Here is a 17,319-nt window from a genome sequence, read left to right on the forward strand (position 1 = left end):
CATTTATGGTTTAAAAAAAAAAAAAAAAAAAAGTAAGACTTCAAAAAATTCATTTCCTAGCCACCCTCCAGTCCCCAGGTGGAGTTAATTTCTTGTCACCCATTCTTATGGTACTCTGCACAAGCCCCACTGGGTAGAAACACTTTCTTTACTAATTGGTCCCCCCACTAGGCAGTGGTGCTTACTAAGAATAGGAACTGTCCCTAACATCACCAGGGTTGCTGGTGCCAAACAATCAGTGGATCCTCATGACTGACAGCTAGCCTGAATACTTGTCAATTACCCAGAAGACTGACTTCTTTCATGAAGAAGGCCATTACCTCATCAGCAGGACAAGTGCTTCAAGTTTTTCAAAAGGAGGGGAGGAAAATTCTACTGAACCATCTCATTCTGTGACCTCACTGGGTTTGGAGGTAACTAAAGGTATCTGAAAATAGATGGAGCTGGATAAAAGTTCAGTCTCTGAGCAGCCAAAGAAGTGAGCAAACTGACCAAGACAGCATCCCTGAAAGTCCAGGAATGAATATTGGCATTGGCATATGAAAATGCCCACTATTCTCATTTAATCCCCACAATAACTATAGAGAGGTGTCTCTCAAACTTTACTGTGCATACAAACTACCTGAGGATCTCATAAATATACAGGTTCTGCTTCTTAGGGCTGGTAGGGCTTGATAATCTGTTTTTCTAACACTTTCCCACATGTTCTCATAGACAGCACTTTGAGTAGCAAGTTGTAAAATAAATACTATGCACTGTTTTTGCAGCTGAAGAAGCTAGTGCTCAGAGATAGAAGAATTGCTGCAAATCACAAAGCCAGCAAGTAGCAGAGGTAGAATATGAGTGCAGGTCTTCTGACTCTAAGCCCATCACCTTTTCCACTATACCATATAATTAACCTTTTGACCTACACACCCATGACCAGAAAGATGTATAGTTCTCCTGCATTCCTCAAATAAGCCCTCTAGCCAGCTTTGCCCTGTATGGAAGAAGAGCGAGAAGGTAGAACTGGAAATATCAGCGATGGGAAAATCCAGCCAGCTAGATGCTTTTGCTAAGAACTTAAATCATTGAATCCTTCAGCTAAGGCTCCTTAAGGGCCAAATTTTAGTATTTACCAGATGCTTATTCCATTATTAATGAAAGGCCACTGGAAAGCAAAATCTCTTAAAAAAAAAAAAAAAACCCACAAAACTGTCTCAGGGATATGGGAATCGTCAGGGCCATTTAGTACATAGAACCAAATTAATTCCTAGACAAATGGCTAGCCCTGCATATTCTCAGCTATGCTGCTCAGATCTTGGCTGGAATATTCAGGGATTCAGCTTTGCCCACTCCACAACTTAAAGGCAACACTGATAAAAAGGAGCACGTTCAGAGGAGGGTAGCAAGGAAAGAACAGAAATACCTGGCAACAGTCAATGGTACAGCGATCTATCCTAGAAAAGTACAGGCTTGAAACATTAAGTACCGTCTTCCTGATCTGTCCTGCTGAAGAAGGATTAGGCCTGTTCTCTTTGGCCCCAAAAGACAGCATTAGCAATTAGTTTTCCCAATAGAAGAAATACTTTTCACAATCCTCTACTGACAGAGCCAGGATCTGCCCCAAGCCTTCTAACTCCAGACCCTGCATTCTTTCCACTAGCTCAAACTGCTTCCCTACAGAGCTACCAACTTCAGGAAGAAAGATTTCCATTCCAAAGGAGAAAGGTGATTTTATAGTCAGAGCCACCCAAAGACAGACCATGCTGTAGTAAGGGAGGATAGAACACCTAATACAAATCCTGTCAGCAAAGAGGTTCAATCAGAGGTTAATCGCTTGCCAGGAATACTGCAAAAGGAACTTGGGCATTAGATGGGTGGCTGGGTGAAATGAACCTGCCAATCCTCAGAGATGAATTAATCTATTCCTGCTGTATTTTCCTCTAATACTTCATTTGTACATTTACCACGGTTTGCCTTTTATCAGTTACTTATACATACATGTATGAGTCTTCCTTGCTGAACTGTTAGTCCTTGTAGGAAGAAAGTGGTATCTCATCCATCTTTATATCCCTTATTGTGCATTAAAACTATACCTGGGAAATCAAGGACACATTTACATCTCTCCTATGTTCCAGGCACTGTGGTAGGCATTTTACATATATCAACTTATTCCACATCCTCACAAGAACCCCAGAAAGTACTATTTGTTCCTTTTTTATAGATGAGGACATTGAGACTCAGAAAGGATAAGTAACTGTCAAGGTACTGCTGATGAGTGAAGTAAGCATTCAAACTGAGAAATCTTTTGCCTAAACCATCATGATGCTTTCCTCCTAGAACGAACTCAATAAACATCTGCTGGCTTGAGTCAAACACCTTAAAAACAGGCCAGTATTCTATCCAACTAGGTCTCTTCTTGTTTCCTGTTGCTAAGTTCAAATTTTCCTTCTAAATATAACTATCTACCCTCAAAATGACCAATCTAAAGTTGTTTTTGAATATCCTCTCACTCTTTTAAAGAAAATGGCACAGCACAAAACAATTCTGGGCAAAAGAATCAAGTTTTCATAAGCCTTTCCTACCCAGAGGAATTCAAGACCCCCAAGGGCTTCCCTTCTCCCAGCTGGCCCTGGTTCCACTTCAGGGCTTTGGACCACTGAAAACAAATCAGGTCCTAGCTTTCGGCCTCAGGGATGTAAGGCTCGCACATATCTTTACAGGTTGTTTTTGAAAACCTCGCTCTTCCCATGTAAACCTAACCAGGGACAACATTAAATTTACCTGAGCAAAATAGTCCAGGCTCAAAGGTCCTCATATTTCACTCAGCTTCCAAATAAAATCTATCTTGATGGGACTCCCAGGTGGCTCAATGGCTGAGCGTCTGCCTTCATTCAGCTCAGGGCGTGATCCCAGGGTACTGGGATGGAGTCCCACATCAGGCTCCCTGCAAGGAGCCTGCTTCTCCCTCTGCCTGTGTCTCTGCCTCTCTCTGGGTGTCTCTCATGAATAAATAAATCTTAAAAACTTACCACAAACCTACTAGCAGGCACTTAAAAATCTTTAATCTCCCTGCCAAATAGGGCAAAAAAGATTCTGTCATTTGAATCAAAGGCACCAGCATGTTTGGACAGCCAACACATGAGGTCTCTCTGACACTCCATCTGTCTGAAGAAATAAACCAAACCCAATCTGGCCAACCATTTCTTCAATCAAGAAACTTAAGCATCACCAAGGGAAATTCCCACTGCTCAGTTCCCAGGGTAGGTTTTGGGTTTTCCATCCCAGGGCCTCTGGAAGAGAAGATCCTGCTGACACATGTACCATTAAGATACTGTACTTATCTTTTTTTTTTTTTTTTAAGATTTTATTTATTTATTGGAAAAAGAGAGAGAGAGACAGAGAATATGAGCAGGGGGAGAAGCAGATTCCCTGCTGAGCAGGGAGCCTGATGGGGCTCAATCCCAGGATTCCGGAGCCCCAGGATCTGGGATCATGACCTGAGCCAAAGGCAGCCACTTAATTGACTGAGCCACCCAGGCACCGCAAGATGTTGTAGTTTTCAACCTGATACCCTGAGTCTAGAGAACCAAAAGGCCACATTCACTATAAATGTAATTTATTAACATGTCTTCCCACATGCTAACATATCAAAGTAATTTTACTATACATGAGAGAGTGGGATCTCTGGGTGGCACAGCGGTTTAGCGCCTGCCTTTGGCCCAGGGCACAATCCTGGAGACCCAGGATCGAATCCCACGTCGGGCTCCTGGTGCATGGAGCCTGCTTCTCCCTCTGCCTATGTCTCTGCCTCTCTCTCTCTCTCTGTGTGACTATCATATATAAATAAAAAAAATAAAGTTGTTTTAAAAAAAAAATAAAATAAAATAAACATGAGAGAGCCACCCTGGCTCCAGCAATGAAAAGGATTTAATGAAGATGTATTTCCTGTGAGCACATAGGCTCTCTTCATCCATCATCCATTTTCCACTGAATCTAAATTAACCTGTAAATGAACTGATTCGCATCCATAAATCCAACAGAAATATATCAATGTAGGGTGTTTGAGATATCCAGTCTCATACCCATTTCCCAATCTCATACAGTTCTCTTGTTAAATTAAAATATGATCCTTTCTACAAACTGTTTTCATCTTTATTAAAACAGGAAAAAAGGGAAATCTGAACTCCTTACGGTAGATATTTCATAACTTGTTATAACACTTTAAGGAGAAAAAAATATTTGATATTTGATCATCTATCTTAGGGAAAACACTAAGAGGGCACTATAGAAAGGTACCAAAAAAGACCTAAGTTTGAGTGATTTTTGTCAGTTCACCTAGACTGATTTCCATCCAATTTTCAGTGAAACAGCTCTTCCATTTTGACAATCAAACCAAAGAAATCTGAGCAGCAATAACTTTATCAGAAAAGGTAAGAAAAGTATACTTTTTTCTTTTTTTAAGATTTTATTTACTTATTCATGAGAGACACACAGAGAGAGAGGCAGAGACATAAGCAGAGGGAAAAGCAGGCTCCCTGCGAGAAGCCTGATGCGGGACTCAATCCTGAGACTCCAGGATCACAATCTGAGCCAAAGGCAGATGCTCAATGGCTGAGCCACCCAGGCGTCCTGAAAAGTATACTTCCACATCCACAATGCATCATCATACTTTCTCATATATATTCTCTTAGCTAATCCTCACCATAGTAATGTGAGATGAATATTATTTCTACTTTATAGAAAAGGACAGTGATGGTACTTAAGTCCCTTAAATGGCAGGGGCCATGTCTGGTTTCTCTGTGTTTCCAGCACTGAGCATGAGGCCTGGGACACAGTTTAAGAGCCTGCTACATGCTCAAGAATGGGACATGCTTAAGAATAACTCGGACGCCTGGGTAGCTCAGCAGTTAGGCATCTGCTTTTGGCTCAGGGCATAATCCTGGGGTCCTGGGATCGAGTCCCACATCGGGCTTCCTGCATGAAGCCTGCTTCTCCCTCTGCCTGTGTTTCTGCCTCCCTGTGTCTCTCATGAATAGATAAATAAAATTTAAAAAAAAAAAAAAAAGAATTAATACATGACTAAAGGAAAGGAAAAGGGATTTGGAAAAAATATGCAATCCAAATTTTGCTCCAGGGCCCTAACAAAAACCACCTCCTGGAACACACTTGCACACTGCAAATAATCTACTTGAGCTTCAGAGACCTGTTTTAAAGGACAATTTATCATCTTTACAATGTGTACACAATAAGGGCATGGCGTGGCAGGGCAAGAGGGCAGGGCGTGGTTCTATCTCACTTCTCCCTCCCACCCCCCACTTAGCACCACACCTTGCACAAGTGGATGTTTAATGAGCTAAGTGATGACAAGGGTAATGATGATGGCTTCACCCATCATGGGAGTACACAGAACACAAGATGCCCATAGCCACCAGAAGAACTGGTCTCTGAGTCAAGTTACATCCTCTCTGGAGCCTCACTTTTTTTCTCTGTGCAATGGGAATAACAGAATATACTTAAATGACAGTTTCCATTCATTTAATAAATACTTACCGAACATTAACCATGTCAGGCACTATGCTAGGGGACACAGTGATGAACATGACCATCACATCCTGCCTCAAGGAGCTTACAGTCTCAGTGGATGCTGTGAGACTCATGAAAAAAAGAAGTTTTACAAATCTCAAAGGACTACACAGTTATGAAGCATTGCTTCTCATCTGTGTTTCTCAGCTTGGTTAATGGCATCACCATCCACCCAGTTGTCCAACTTGGGAATTTTCCTCAACTCCTCCCTCCTTCATCCTACCCACAATTCCCATAAATCACCAAGCTTCTTTTGATTCTTCTTCAGAAAAGTCTGACATGGGATCCCTGGGTGGCTCAGTGGTTTAGCTCCTGCCTTCGGCCCAGGGCGTAATCCTGGAGACCCAGGATCGAGTCCCATGTCAGGCTCCCTGCATGGAGCCTGCTTCTCCCTCTGCCTGTGTCTCTGCCTCTCTCTCTCTCTCTCTCTCTGTGTCTATCATGAATAAATAAATAAAATCTTAAAAAAAAAAAAAAGAAAGAAAGAAAGAAAGAAAGAAAGATCTGATATGTATTACTTCTCATCTAGTTTTCCATGCTTCTACTAGGCCCTTTGTTCCCACCTGAATAATTACAAGTCTCCTTATAATAATGATAATGGCAAGCATTTATTGATCACTTACCATATGGCAGGCACTGTGCTAAGAGCTTTGCATATATAACACAATTTAATCCAATAAGATTAGATACTAGCACCCCTATTCATGGAGGAGGAATATAAGGTACAGTAACCAGTCCAAGGCATCAGCTAATAAGTGATAAATCTATGGCTCAAATCATGTCTATGAGATTCTATCCTTATGTTGTTGTGTTTTTTTTTTTTAAGATTTTATTTATTTATTCATGAAAGACACAGAAAGAGAGAGAAAGAGAGAGAGAGAGAGAGAGAGAGAGAGAGAGGCAGAGACACAGGCAGAGGGAGAAGCAGGCTCCAGTCAGGAAGCCTGATGTGGGACTTGATCCCAGGACTCCAGGATCGCGCCCTGGGCTGAAGGCGGCACTAAACCGCTGAGCCACCCAGGGATCCCTATCCTCATGTTTTAATAGATTCCTGCCTCCAGCCCCTTCCTGATTGGTCTATACTTCCTTTTATGCTGCTACTGGTGTGTTCTTTGGAAATCCACACTGATCTGTCTCTTCTCCTTCAAGACAGCCAGTGGCTCCTCAGCATCTCCAGGTTGGGGTCTGAGGCTATATGCCACTCCGCAGCATTATTTCTCTGCTGTCTCACCCCCCCCCCCCGCCCAACTCTCACTGCTCCCCAAACTCCTTGCTGACCCATTTCACACCTCCCTCCTCTGTGAAGCGTCCCTTGCCCTTTCACTCTCAGACAGAAACCTCCTCTTATTGCAGCCTCAGACCAAAGTATGCTCATTTCAGCACTGACTGGTATGTTCCCCTCCCCCCACTCCTACTCCTCCGTTTCCTCCTTCTCTCTCACACACACACATAAACACAAAAACTACAACAAAAACACACCCACTACCAATCCTGAGTTCCTGGAAGGCAGGCACATAGTATTTTCATCTGATTGTTCAGATCCTGCCATAGTATTATCTCAATAAGTGACTAAGTGAATGGTATGTGGTGGTGTTAATACCTCACAGCACTATCCCAATAAGCAGGTAAGACCTATCCCCAGGGAGATGCTAAAAAGAAGGGAGGGCAAATATATAGTAGCTCCTCCCAGGCAAACTCAAGAAGATGGACTGCTTTCAGCAAAATTATTACAACTGAGATTGGTCCTCCACAGTCTGCTGGTACCCTCTCTCCAAGCCTCTTGAAAGCAAATCCAATCACCTCTAAACTGCAAAAAGCTCCAGACCAACAGACCTCAGAAGAATTGCCCTCTCAGAAGGGAGATGAGGTTAAGTGATAACCTCCTCCTCCACCACATTGCAATGGGCAAAGTATTCCAAAATGCAGACTGGTAAAAACAATGACTCTAATGAACAATAGAGGACCCTGACAGAGGGAGAGTCATCAGAGAAAAAAAGCAGAGGCAGCAAAATCTAACCCTACTTTCTATTTCCAGGGCTATCTATAACTGGAGTCCAGGCCACAAACGGATGACGGCAACTACTTCATGTCTCCTTGCTCCCACTCCCATCCCACACCTGTCTACTTCCCACAGAGCAGCCAGATGGTGTTTTTAAAGCTCTATCAATGGGGTGCCTGGGTGGCTCAGTGGTTGAGTGTCTGCCTTTGGCTCAGGTCGTGATCCTGGGGTCCTGGGATCAAGTCCCATGTTGGCTCCTCACAGGAAGGCTGCTTCTCCCTCTGTTGAGTCTTGCATTGAGCTCCCCACAGGGAGCCTGCTTCTCCCTCTGCCTATGTCTCTGCCTCTCTCTCTCTCTCTCTGTCTCTCATGAATAAATAAATAAGATCTTTAAAAAAAAATAAAAATTAAAAATAAAGCTCTATCAATGATAAGGACACACTCCTGGATAACACCCTCCAACATCTTTCTACCCACTTGAAATAAAATCCAAACTCTACCAAGAAGTCCAAGGTCTACTCCCTACTCTCCTATTTCCTACCACTCTCCCCTTCAATTACTACATTCCAGACACAGAGGTCTTCTGTTTCTTAAAACAGGCCAACCTCCGGGCCTTTTCCTATGCTGTTTTCCCTTGCATGGAAGGCTCCTCCTCTAGATTTTTACAGAGCTGGTTCCTTCTCAAGGGTCAGTTCAAATTTGACTTTTTTTTAAAAGAGGCCGTCCCTGACCACTCTAAGTGGTACCCCTTCGCCCACTCTATCATTCCCTACCAGATCATCTTTTTTTAAGCACCCACCACCAGACAATATTTTCTTCATCTATTTTCTTGTTTCTGTCTTCTCTCTCATTAGGGTGGAAGCTATGCTTTGCCCATCCTGTCACTATGCAGCAAGCACTCAAAAAAAAAAAAAAAAATGTCCAGAGTATTTGTTGACTATTATCAAAGAAGCATCCTCAGGATGAGCTACTTTGCTCTTCTGTTAGAATGAAGAAAATATCTATTTAGCCTCTACTAGGTGCTGGGCACTGTAAATGCAAGATCCTCCTTTTAGAGAGGTAAAATAACCAGCTCAAGGTCACGTGGCTAATGACTAGCAGGAACTTAAATACTTGTTTGTGCAGCTCCTCAACCCCTCTCACCTTTGTAAGGGGAGGCGCTGTCACTCTTATACTGCCATAACAACAAAAAGAGCAAATATTTCCAAACTGCCTTACAGTTACTAAAGCATTGTCACATTCACTCTAAGTAAAATACACAGCATTTGCCCAGAAAGCCATACAGCAACAGGAAGTATATTAAGCATGCCTCAAGGTTCACTCTCCCTACCCTGACCCCCAGCAGTGGGAACTGGGAAGGAGTCGCTGCCAATGGAGGGATGGAGTCCCTATTTCTGGTTCAGAGGGATGGGGAAGCAGTGAGTCACCCGTGAAGGCTTATGCTCCCAGAAACTCTGATAAGACCTAGTCATGAGGCAACAAGCAGTGAATCACAGATCTGGAAGGCACTTGCTGATGGACGCGGGGGGAGGGGGGGGGCTCAAAGGGAAAGCAACTTGTTCAAGTTCACTCAGCAAGTAAACAGTAAACTGGGGTCTCCTCTCCCCCAGTCCCCTTTTCTCTCTAGAAGGCTTCTCAAGGAGAATTCTCAGTCAGGAGGATGGGGACAGGGCTGGGGCAGCTCCTGGGTTCCACAGATGGGTCAGGAGAAAGCAGGGGTAGGACACGGAAGGACACACGAGTTAGGATGGGGGCAGAAATGAGCCAATAAGAAAAGGACGGCAGTTTCCCGAAGGTGGGTGAGGGCAGGCCTGAGAGAGGGGAAGGCGGAAGGGAACGGACTACGGGGAGAACAGGGGAAGCAGTGAAACCAGGGTCGGAAGGCGCCTGGCAGAGCACAGGGGAGAAGGCAGGAATGAGTCTGATGGTGGAGGAGTCCGAGGCCCCGGAAGATACTCAAGAAAGCTAGACGGGGAGGAGTCCAGAAAGGCCTCGAGGGGAGTCTGACGGGGGAGAGTTCCAGGGTCGGGGCAGACCCTGGGGTGTGTCTGACGGAGGTGGAGTCCGGGCCCTGGGGAGCGCGAGGGGAGCCTGAGGAGAGTCTGAGGGGACTGGGCCGACTCACCGCGCTTGTTTTTGGTGCCGTACTTCTTGGCAGCTGTCAGCTCCTGCTCGATCTTGGTCTCCAGGAATTCCTGTTTTTTACTTAGCATCTCCTCCGTGTCCCGCAGCCGCTGGATGGCATCTTGAGGGGTCGGACCGCCCTTGCCGGCCTTACCCCCTCCTGCCCCGAACAGTTTCCCGAACACCGACATGGTTGCTGCTCGCCGCGCCGGCCTGCGCCGCCCGCTCCGGCTCGGCTCGGCTTGGCTCCAGCGCCCGCTCCGGGTCCTGCCGCTCCCAGCCGCCGCAAGGCCTCTCCGCCGCCTCCGCCCCGCAGCTGGGCCCGGCCGCGCCACCTCCCACAGGCCCCCACGCCCGGCCCGGCCGGCGTCAGAGCAACACGCCGCTGACTACAACTCCCGGAGGGCAACGCGCCGACCGTGCCTCAAATCTAATGGAAGGAAGCGCACTGCACGCCGGGAGACTATAGTCTTCCGGCTTGAGGCGCTCAGTGGCGCGTCTTTTTAGTCTAGCTAGAGTCAAAGGGCAAGGTGGCATTCTGGGAAATGTAGTCTCCGTGGAACCCGTTCCGTAGAGGTAACGGAGGCAGAGAAATAACAGTATTTTTAAAAACATAAATTATCGTTATGCACTTTATGTGATCCACGCACTGTGCAACGTGCTTTACACGCATTATCCCATCTAATTCTCACAAGCCTATGAACCTATAAGCCTATAATACTGTTCCTATTTTGTAGGTGAGTAACCAAGACTCAGGAACTCAGGACTGATTAGTTTTACTGACTAGTCTTTGCATATTTTGTTCCCTCTACCTAGAATGCCTTTCTACTCTTTATTCGCCTATCAGGTTCTTCGAAACGTAGAATTAGTAGTGCCTTGGCACTAGAGTTAGATTGCGAGGGTTCAAAACACACCTTGATGAATTACTTGGCCAAGTTACTTTCCCTACTCTGTCTGTCTCCCTGTCGGAAACTGTAACTGGAGATGATAATAACAAGACCACCTCCAAGCTTACCCGAGACAGATAAAGTGCTTACTGAGCATGGCCTAGCACTATAGGTGCTCAAAAATTTATTCCTTATTCTTGGTCATCATCATACACCATAATAATTAAACCAGGAGGAGGCCCAGAAACTTTCAAAAGTAGTAGAAGCATTGAAGAACTTTTTCCCCCTGCATTTTGCAGACCCCTGTAGTTGTGGGGCCACATTTTATTGTTTTCCCTTGTCCTTTGGTGTCAGGAATCACTTCTCCATCCATTAGCACTGAGGCAGCCTCTAGTAGCCAATACTTGGCCCAAGGCCACCATTCTAATTTCCTGCTTCCAATCTTTTATTTGGAAGCCTTGTCACTTGTCACTTAGCCTTGTATGAAAGCAAAGAGTAAACCATTTCTGAGTGAGGGTCTGAAGTACTCTCCAACGATGAAAAATAAAGTTTCTCAAAGTCCTTTTTTATTCCCTCCTGGACCTTCCAAATATGTGAAGTTGCTTGAGAACAGAGTTTCAAATAAATGAGAGGCATGTTTTTTTATCTACAGATGTTGTTCTTATTGTAATCAGCAACAATCCCAGCCTATATATACAAGAAACCATATCCAGAGGATGGGAGAGTTTATTTCATCCAACTTTCCAGGTTGGAAGAAATTTTTTTCAAATGTGACAGACATGCCAGAACTGTCAAGACGTGCAACATAAGTCACACTTGTGCTTGTTTTGTAACTGAGGTATTGCAATGTTTTTACCAAAATGAAAAATATAAATAAGGAGGCTTCAATCAAGCCACCTAATGGGTATAGCAACTCCTCCACATCTAAGCAATCTACCTCCTCCCCTCTTATTTAAGTCATGCTGTAATCAGACATATAAGTAGCAAAGGATTTGCTAGGTTTGAGACATGACTCAAAGAATATATGAACAGGAGACACTATTGGCCTTACCACCACCAGTCTTATACTGTTCTGGGATAAAATGAGGATGACAGCAGAATCCTTCATGTCATAATGTTGGGAGCTCAGAAAAACATCTTAGGATATGATAACAGAACATTTAGATTTAATCTTGAGTACCAACCCCAATTAACTGGCGTAGGCTATTCAGACTGCTGGACTGAGAAGAATTTTGAGGCTGCATCAGGACTCCCTGAAAAATGTGCTGAGATCTATTTGTGATGTCTGTCTGGAGTGTGAGATAGGAAGTAGTGATACAAGGGCAAGGTAGCTGCCATCCTGGCTGAGAACCGAATTGCTGTGGTAGAAATTTATATGGTGGGCTGATTCAACACAGGAAAGACTTGAGTTTCCCTAGACTTCATTTTTCTGTTCTCTGGGGCAAACACGCAGCCTTTTCAAGCCATGACTGACTAGCATTAAAAATTATGTGAAAATAATGACCTATCATTACATGCAACAACTTGGATGATTTGCAGATACTATGCTGAGTGAAAGAATAAAAAACAAGCCTGTATAATTCCATTTACACAGAGTTCAAAAACAGGCAAAACTAATCTGTGGTGATAGGTGTTAGAATAGTGGTTACCAGGGTGCTTACTGGCTCAGTTGGAAGAACATGTGACTCTTGATCTCGGAGTTGTGAGTTTGAGCCCCATGTGGGGTGTAGAGATTACTTAAATAAATAAACATTAAAAAAAGAATGGTGGTTATCTTCAGGGGCGGTATAGAGCAAGCAGAATGATCTTTATGGGGTGCTGGACAGGTTCTATACCAAGATCTAGTGGTATTCATGTGGGTGTATACAAATTTACCTGTCTCCATAATTGAGGTCACTGCCCTTTATATACTTATGTACTTTACTAAATATGTTATATTGCAATTTAAAAAATTTCTCTGGTAAAAACAGCAACAGAAGCATACAGTTTTTATTTGCTTGCCAAGTACTTTCGCATATAAAATCTCATCTTGGGACGCCTTGGTGGCTTAGCGGTTGGGTGGCTGCCTTCAGCTCAGGTCATGATCTCAGGATCCGGGATCAGGTCCTGCATTGGGCTCCTGCAGCGAGCCTCCCTCTGAACAAAACTGCCAGAGTGTCTCTGCCCCTCTCTCTGTCTCATGAATAAATAAATAAATCTTTAAAAAATAAAATAAAATCTCATCTTATCTCCAACCACCAAAGCCCTAAGAAATAAGCATTACTATACCATCTTCATCTTACTGTTGAAGAAACAGAGGCCCAGAGAATAGAAGTTGCCCAAGGTCACATGGTTAAAGACACTCAACCATATATTTATTTGTAACCTTCCTTAAAAATGTCACGTCAAGGGGTGCCTGGGTGGCTCAGTCAGTTAGATGTCTGCCTTCAGCTGAGGTCATGATTCCGGGGTCCTCAGATTGAACCTGGCATCGGGCTCCCTGCTCAGCAGGGAGCCTGCTTCTCCCTCTCCCTCTGCCTGCTGCTCCCACTGCTTGTGCTCTCTCTCTCAAATAAATAATATCTTAAAAAAAATTCAAGTCAAGAAAAGCTGAGTTAATAAAACCTATTACAATATAACCTATTAGAATAGGTTTTAAATTATGAATAATAGAAATTATTTTGAGACTTGGTCTCATATAATTATACCAAATCCAATAGAGGATTTGCTGATTTTTAACTGTAAAAAACAAGTAAAGTACATCCAACACCCCTTCCTGATAAAAACACTTAGCAAATTAGGAATAGAAAAGAACTGCTCAGGGATCCCTGGGTGGCGCAGCGGTTTGGCGCCTGCCTTTGGCCCAGGGCGCGATCCTGGAGACCCGGGATCGAGTCCCACATCGGGCTCCCAGTGCATGGAGCCTGCTTCTCTCTCTGCCTATGTCTCTGCCTCTCTCTCTCTCTCTCTCTGTGACTATCATAAATAAATAAAAATTAAAAAAAAAAAAACTTAAGAAAAAAAAGAACTGCTCAATCTGATAAAGAACATCTATGAAAAAACTCACAGCTAACATCACACTTAATGGTGAAAGACTGAGCTTTCCCTCTAGAATCAGGAACAAAACAAGGAAGGCTGCTCTCACACTATTTGAAATTGAGCCAGAGGTTCTAGCCAGGGCAATTAAGTGAGAAAAAGAAATAAAAGGCATCCAGATCAAAAAAGAAGTAAAACTATTTCTATTTGCAGATGACATGATGTTCCACATAAAAAACCTAAAAGAGGGATGCCTGGGTGGCTCAGTGGTTGAGCGTCTACCTTCAGCTCGGGGCTTGATCCCGGAGTTCTGTGATTGAGTCCCACGTGGGGCTTCCTGCATGGAGCCGGCTTCTCCCTATACCTATGTCTCTGCCTCTCTCTCATGAATAAATAAATAAAATTAAACAAAACTATTAGAACTAAAAACGAATTTGGCAAAGTTGCAGGATACAAGATCAACACACAAAAATCAGTTGTATATTTGGGGTGCCTGGGTAGCTCAATTAGGCATTCAACTCTTGATTTCAGCTTAGTTCACGATTAGCCCATGCAGAGCTTGTTGGGGATTACATAGGTTTAGGATTCTCTCTCTCCCTCTGCCCCACCCCTCTCTCCCCACTCATGCTCTTTCTCTCTCTCTCTCTCTCTCTCTCTCCAAAAAAGCGGGGGGCAGGGGTGCCAAGGTGGCTCAGTTGGTTAAGTGTCTGCCTTTGGCTGGGGTCATGATCCCAGGGTCCTGGCATTGAGTCCCTTTTCAGGCTCCCTGCTCAGTGGGGAGTCTGCTTTTCCCTCTTCCTCTGGCCCTCCCCTGTGCTTGTTCTCTCTCTCCCTAATAAATAAGTAAAAATCTTAAAAAAAAAAAAAAAGGAGGTCGCCTAGGTGGCACAATTGGTTAAGCATAGGACCCTTGGTTTTGGCTTAGGTCCTGATCTCAGGGTGCTGGGATAAAGCCCTGCATTGGGCTCCAGAAGTCCACTAAAGTTTCTCTGTCCCCTTCTCTCTGCCTCCTCCCATGCTTTCTCTCTCTCTCTCTCTCTCTCTCTCTCTCTCTCTCTCTAATAAATATATAAATTTTCAGAAAAAAAATCAGTTGTATTTCTATACGTTAGCAGAGAATAATCTGAAAATGAGATTAAAAAAACAATTCCAGGGATCCCTGGGTGGCTCAGTGGTTTGGCGCCTGCCTTCGGCCCAGGGCCTGATCCTGGAGACCCGGGATCAAGTCCCATGTCAGGCTCCCTGCATGGAGCCTGCTTCTCTCTCTGCCTGTGTCTCTGCCTCTCTGTGTGTGTGTGTCTCTCATGAATAAATAAATAAAATCTTTAAAAAAAACCAAAACAATTCCATTTACAATAACATCAAGAAGAATAAACATAGGAAAAATTGAATCAAGGAAATGCAAGTCTTTTTTTTTTTTAAACATTCTATTTATTTTGAGAGAGAGTGCACAAGAGAGGGGGAGGGGCAAAGGGAGAGGGAAACCCAGACTTCCCACTGAGCAGGGAGTCCCCCACACACATACACACACTCTGCCCAGGCAAGATTCCAGGCCCTGGGATCATGACCTGAGCCAAAGGCGGATGCTTAACTGACTGAGCCACCCAGGTGTCTCAGGAAATGCAAGTCTTGTACAAAAATTGACTAAAAATGGATCAAAGATCTAAATGTAAGAGCTAAAACTATAAAACTCTCAGAAGGAAATGTAGGTGGAAATCTTTGTGACCTTTGATAAGTGACAGTTTCTTAGGTATGACACCAAAAGTATAAGCAACAAAAGAAAAAAATAGATACACTGAACTTCATCAAAATTAAAAACTCGGGATCCCTGGGTGGCTCAGCGGTTTAGTGCCTGCCTTCAGCCCAGGGTGTGATCCTAGAGTCCTGGGATGGAGTCCCACATCAGGCTCCCTGGCTGCTTGGAGCCTGCTTCTCCCTCTGCCTGTGTCTCTGCCTCTCTCTCTGTGTGTGTGTGTGTCTGTCATGAATAAATAAATAAATAATCTTAAAAAAAAAGTGTGAAGTAATGAGAAGAAAACACATTGTGATGCCCACCACACAAACCTAGATTAGAATTGAGTCTCTCCCATTCAACCATGTGGCAAGGTGTTCCTTCTGACTCAGTCTTCCCAACTGTGAGAGACACTATCCTCTTTACCAGGCCGTTCTGAGGATTCAATAAGAACATAGGTAAAGGGCCAGGCAAAGGATTTGCGTCCAATAAATATGTATAAAATAAATAAACAATGATAGTAACAACAAGAAGAATAATAACTACTGACATCTATGGGCCCTCCCTCCGAGTCAGATGTTTTACAAATATTTCATTAATTATCTGATGATAGCCCTATGAAGTAGGTACACATCACAGCTGAGGAAACAGAAGTTTAGAGAGGTTGAATAATTTGCCCAAAGTCACCCCATTATTAAATGATGTGGTTGGTATTTGAACCCCCCCCCCAGTAAATGATAGAAAAATATATATTTTTTAATTTTATTTATTATTTGACCGAGAGCAAGAGAGCACAAGCAAGGGGAGCAGCACAGGGAGAGGGAGAATCAGCCCAACCAACTGAGCCACCCAGGTGCCCCTAGAAAATCTTTATTGAGTACTTCATGCTACACAAGACAGTGAGCTGAGCATTTAAGATCTATCACCTCATTTAGCCAGCACAACTGCATGACGTAGGCATTATTATTGCCCCATTTTATTTATCAGGTACTGGAGAAACAGAGAAGTTGAATAGTTTGCCCAAGGCCACACGGCTTGTAGAGGCAAAGTTGAGATTCTTAATGTAAAATTAAGTGTAGCATAATCTCTATGCTACACTGCCTTCACCCAAATGAATGAATGGAGAGATATATGCACAATTAAATACAAATAAATGAAGTGTTAGGAGTCTGGGAGAAGATATGACCTCCCTGGGGAATAGGGCAAAGTTAGCAGTACGAGTAGGAGAGACCCAGCAGAACCTGAGAGAGACCAAGTGGGGAGTAAGTAGGAGGAGATTGTGCACTGGAGAGGCCCCTGCACTTGAGTTAATGGTGGGTTACAAGGCCTGCCTATTCCATACCTATTCACCTCAGCATGTGTAGGCTATACAACAGGAACTGTGCCTGAGGTCAAATGTTTCTTTCTTAGTAAGGCTTTTCAGGTCACCCCATATCATGCTGCAACCTGCACCCCACCCAACCTTCATACTACTGTCCTTTTTTTTTTTTTTCTGCAGTACTCATTACCTTCTAAAATATAGCTTGCTTATTTGTTGTTGATCTTCTGCTTCTTCCACAGAGGATCTCCACAGATCATTATCTGGTTCACAATGCCTCATCAATCCCCTGAACTATGCCCAGCATATAGTAGGCACTTGATAAATATTTTGTCAAATAGTAAATGAATGGGTTGAGATAGCAGTGACTTGGAGGGCAGGAGAACTGGGTTTGGATTTGGCCTTTTTAAAATAGACCTTGGACAAGACTTGTCGATTATTGGGCCTCATTTTATTCTCTGTGATTTTACAAAGGGCCCAAGGCCCTGAAATTGGGCCTCAGCCCCTCGCCTCAGGATTCTCTGCCCGACCTCACAGAGAGGTTCAGCCTCAACCCTGAGGTGGAATCTGCTCTATCAATCTACAAGACCTGAGAATCCATAGGAGTCCTCTGCTGACAGCCTTGGGGGTTGGGAGCACCTACAGCTGCCACCTCCACTCCAGCCTCTCCAAGGGA

The 17,319-nt window shown here is 44.0% G+C and overlaps 2 protein-coding genes across 2 annotated transcripts in view; both read right to left on the reverse strand.

Annotated features, from left to right (window-relative positions):
• The window catches only part of CHMP4B (charged multivesicular body protein 4B), a 54,384-nt gene extending 44,336 nt beyond the window's left edge, over positions 1-10,048 (reverse strand). Inside the window, exon 1 of the mRNA XM_041733329.1 lies at positions 9,693-10,048. Within this exon, the coding sequence (XP_041589263.1) occupies positions 9,693-9,882 (190 nt within the window). The 5' untranslated portion in view covers positions 9,883-10,048. The remainder of the gene's footprint in view (positions 1-9,692) is intronic.
• Positions 10,049-12,549: 2,501 nt separating this feature from the next.
• The window catches only part of ZNF341 (zinc finger protein 341), a 52,788-nt gene continuing 48,018 nt past the window's right edge, over positions 12,550-17,319 (reverse strand). The window contains exon 18 of the transcript XR_005984409.1: positions 12,550-12,750. The gene's annotated coding sequence lies outside the window, so the exon portion shown is untranslated. The remainder of the gene's footprint in view (positions 12,751-17,319) is intronic.

This window comes from Vulpes lagopus, chromosome 18 (genome assembly GCF_018345385.1).
Source record: "Vulpes lagopus strain Blue_001 chromosome 18, ASM1834538v1, whole genome shotgun sequence".
In the NCBI taxonomy this organism is placed as follows: domain Eukaryota; kingdom Metazoa; phylum Chordata; class Mammalia; order Carnivora; family Canidae; genus Vulpes; species Vulpes lagopus.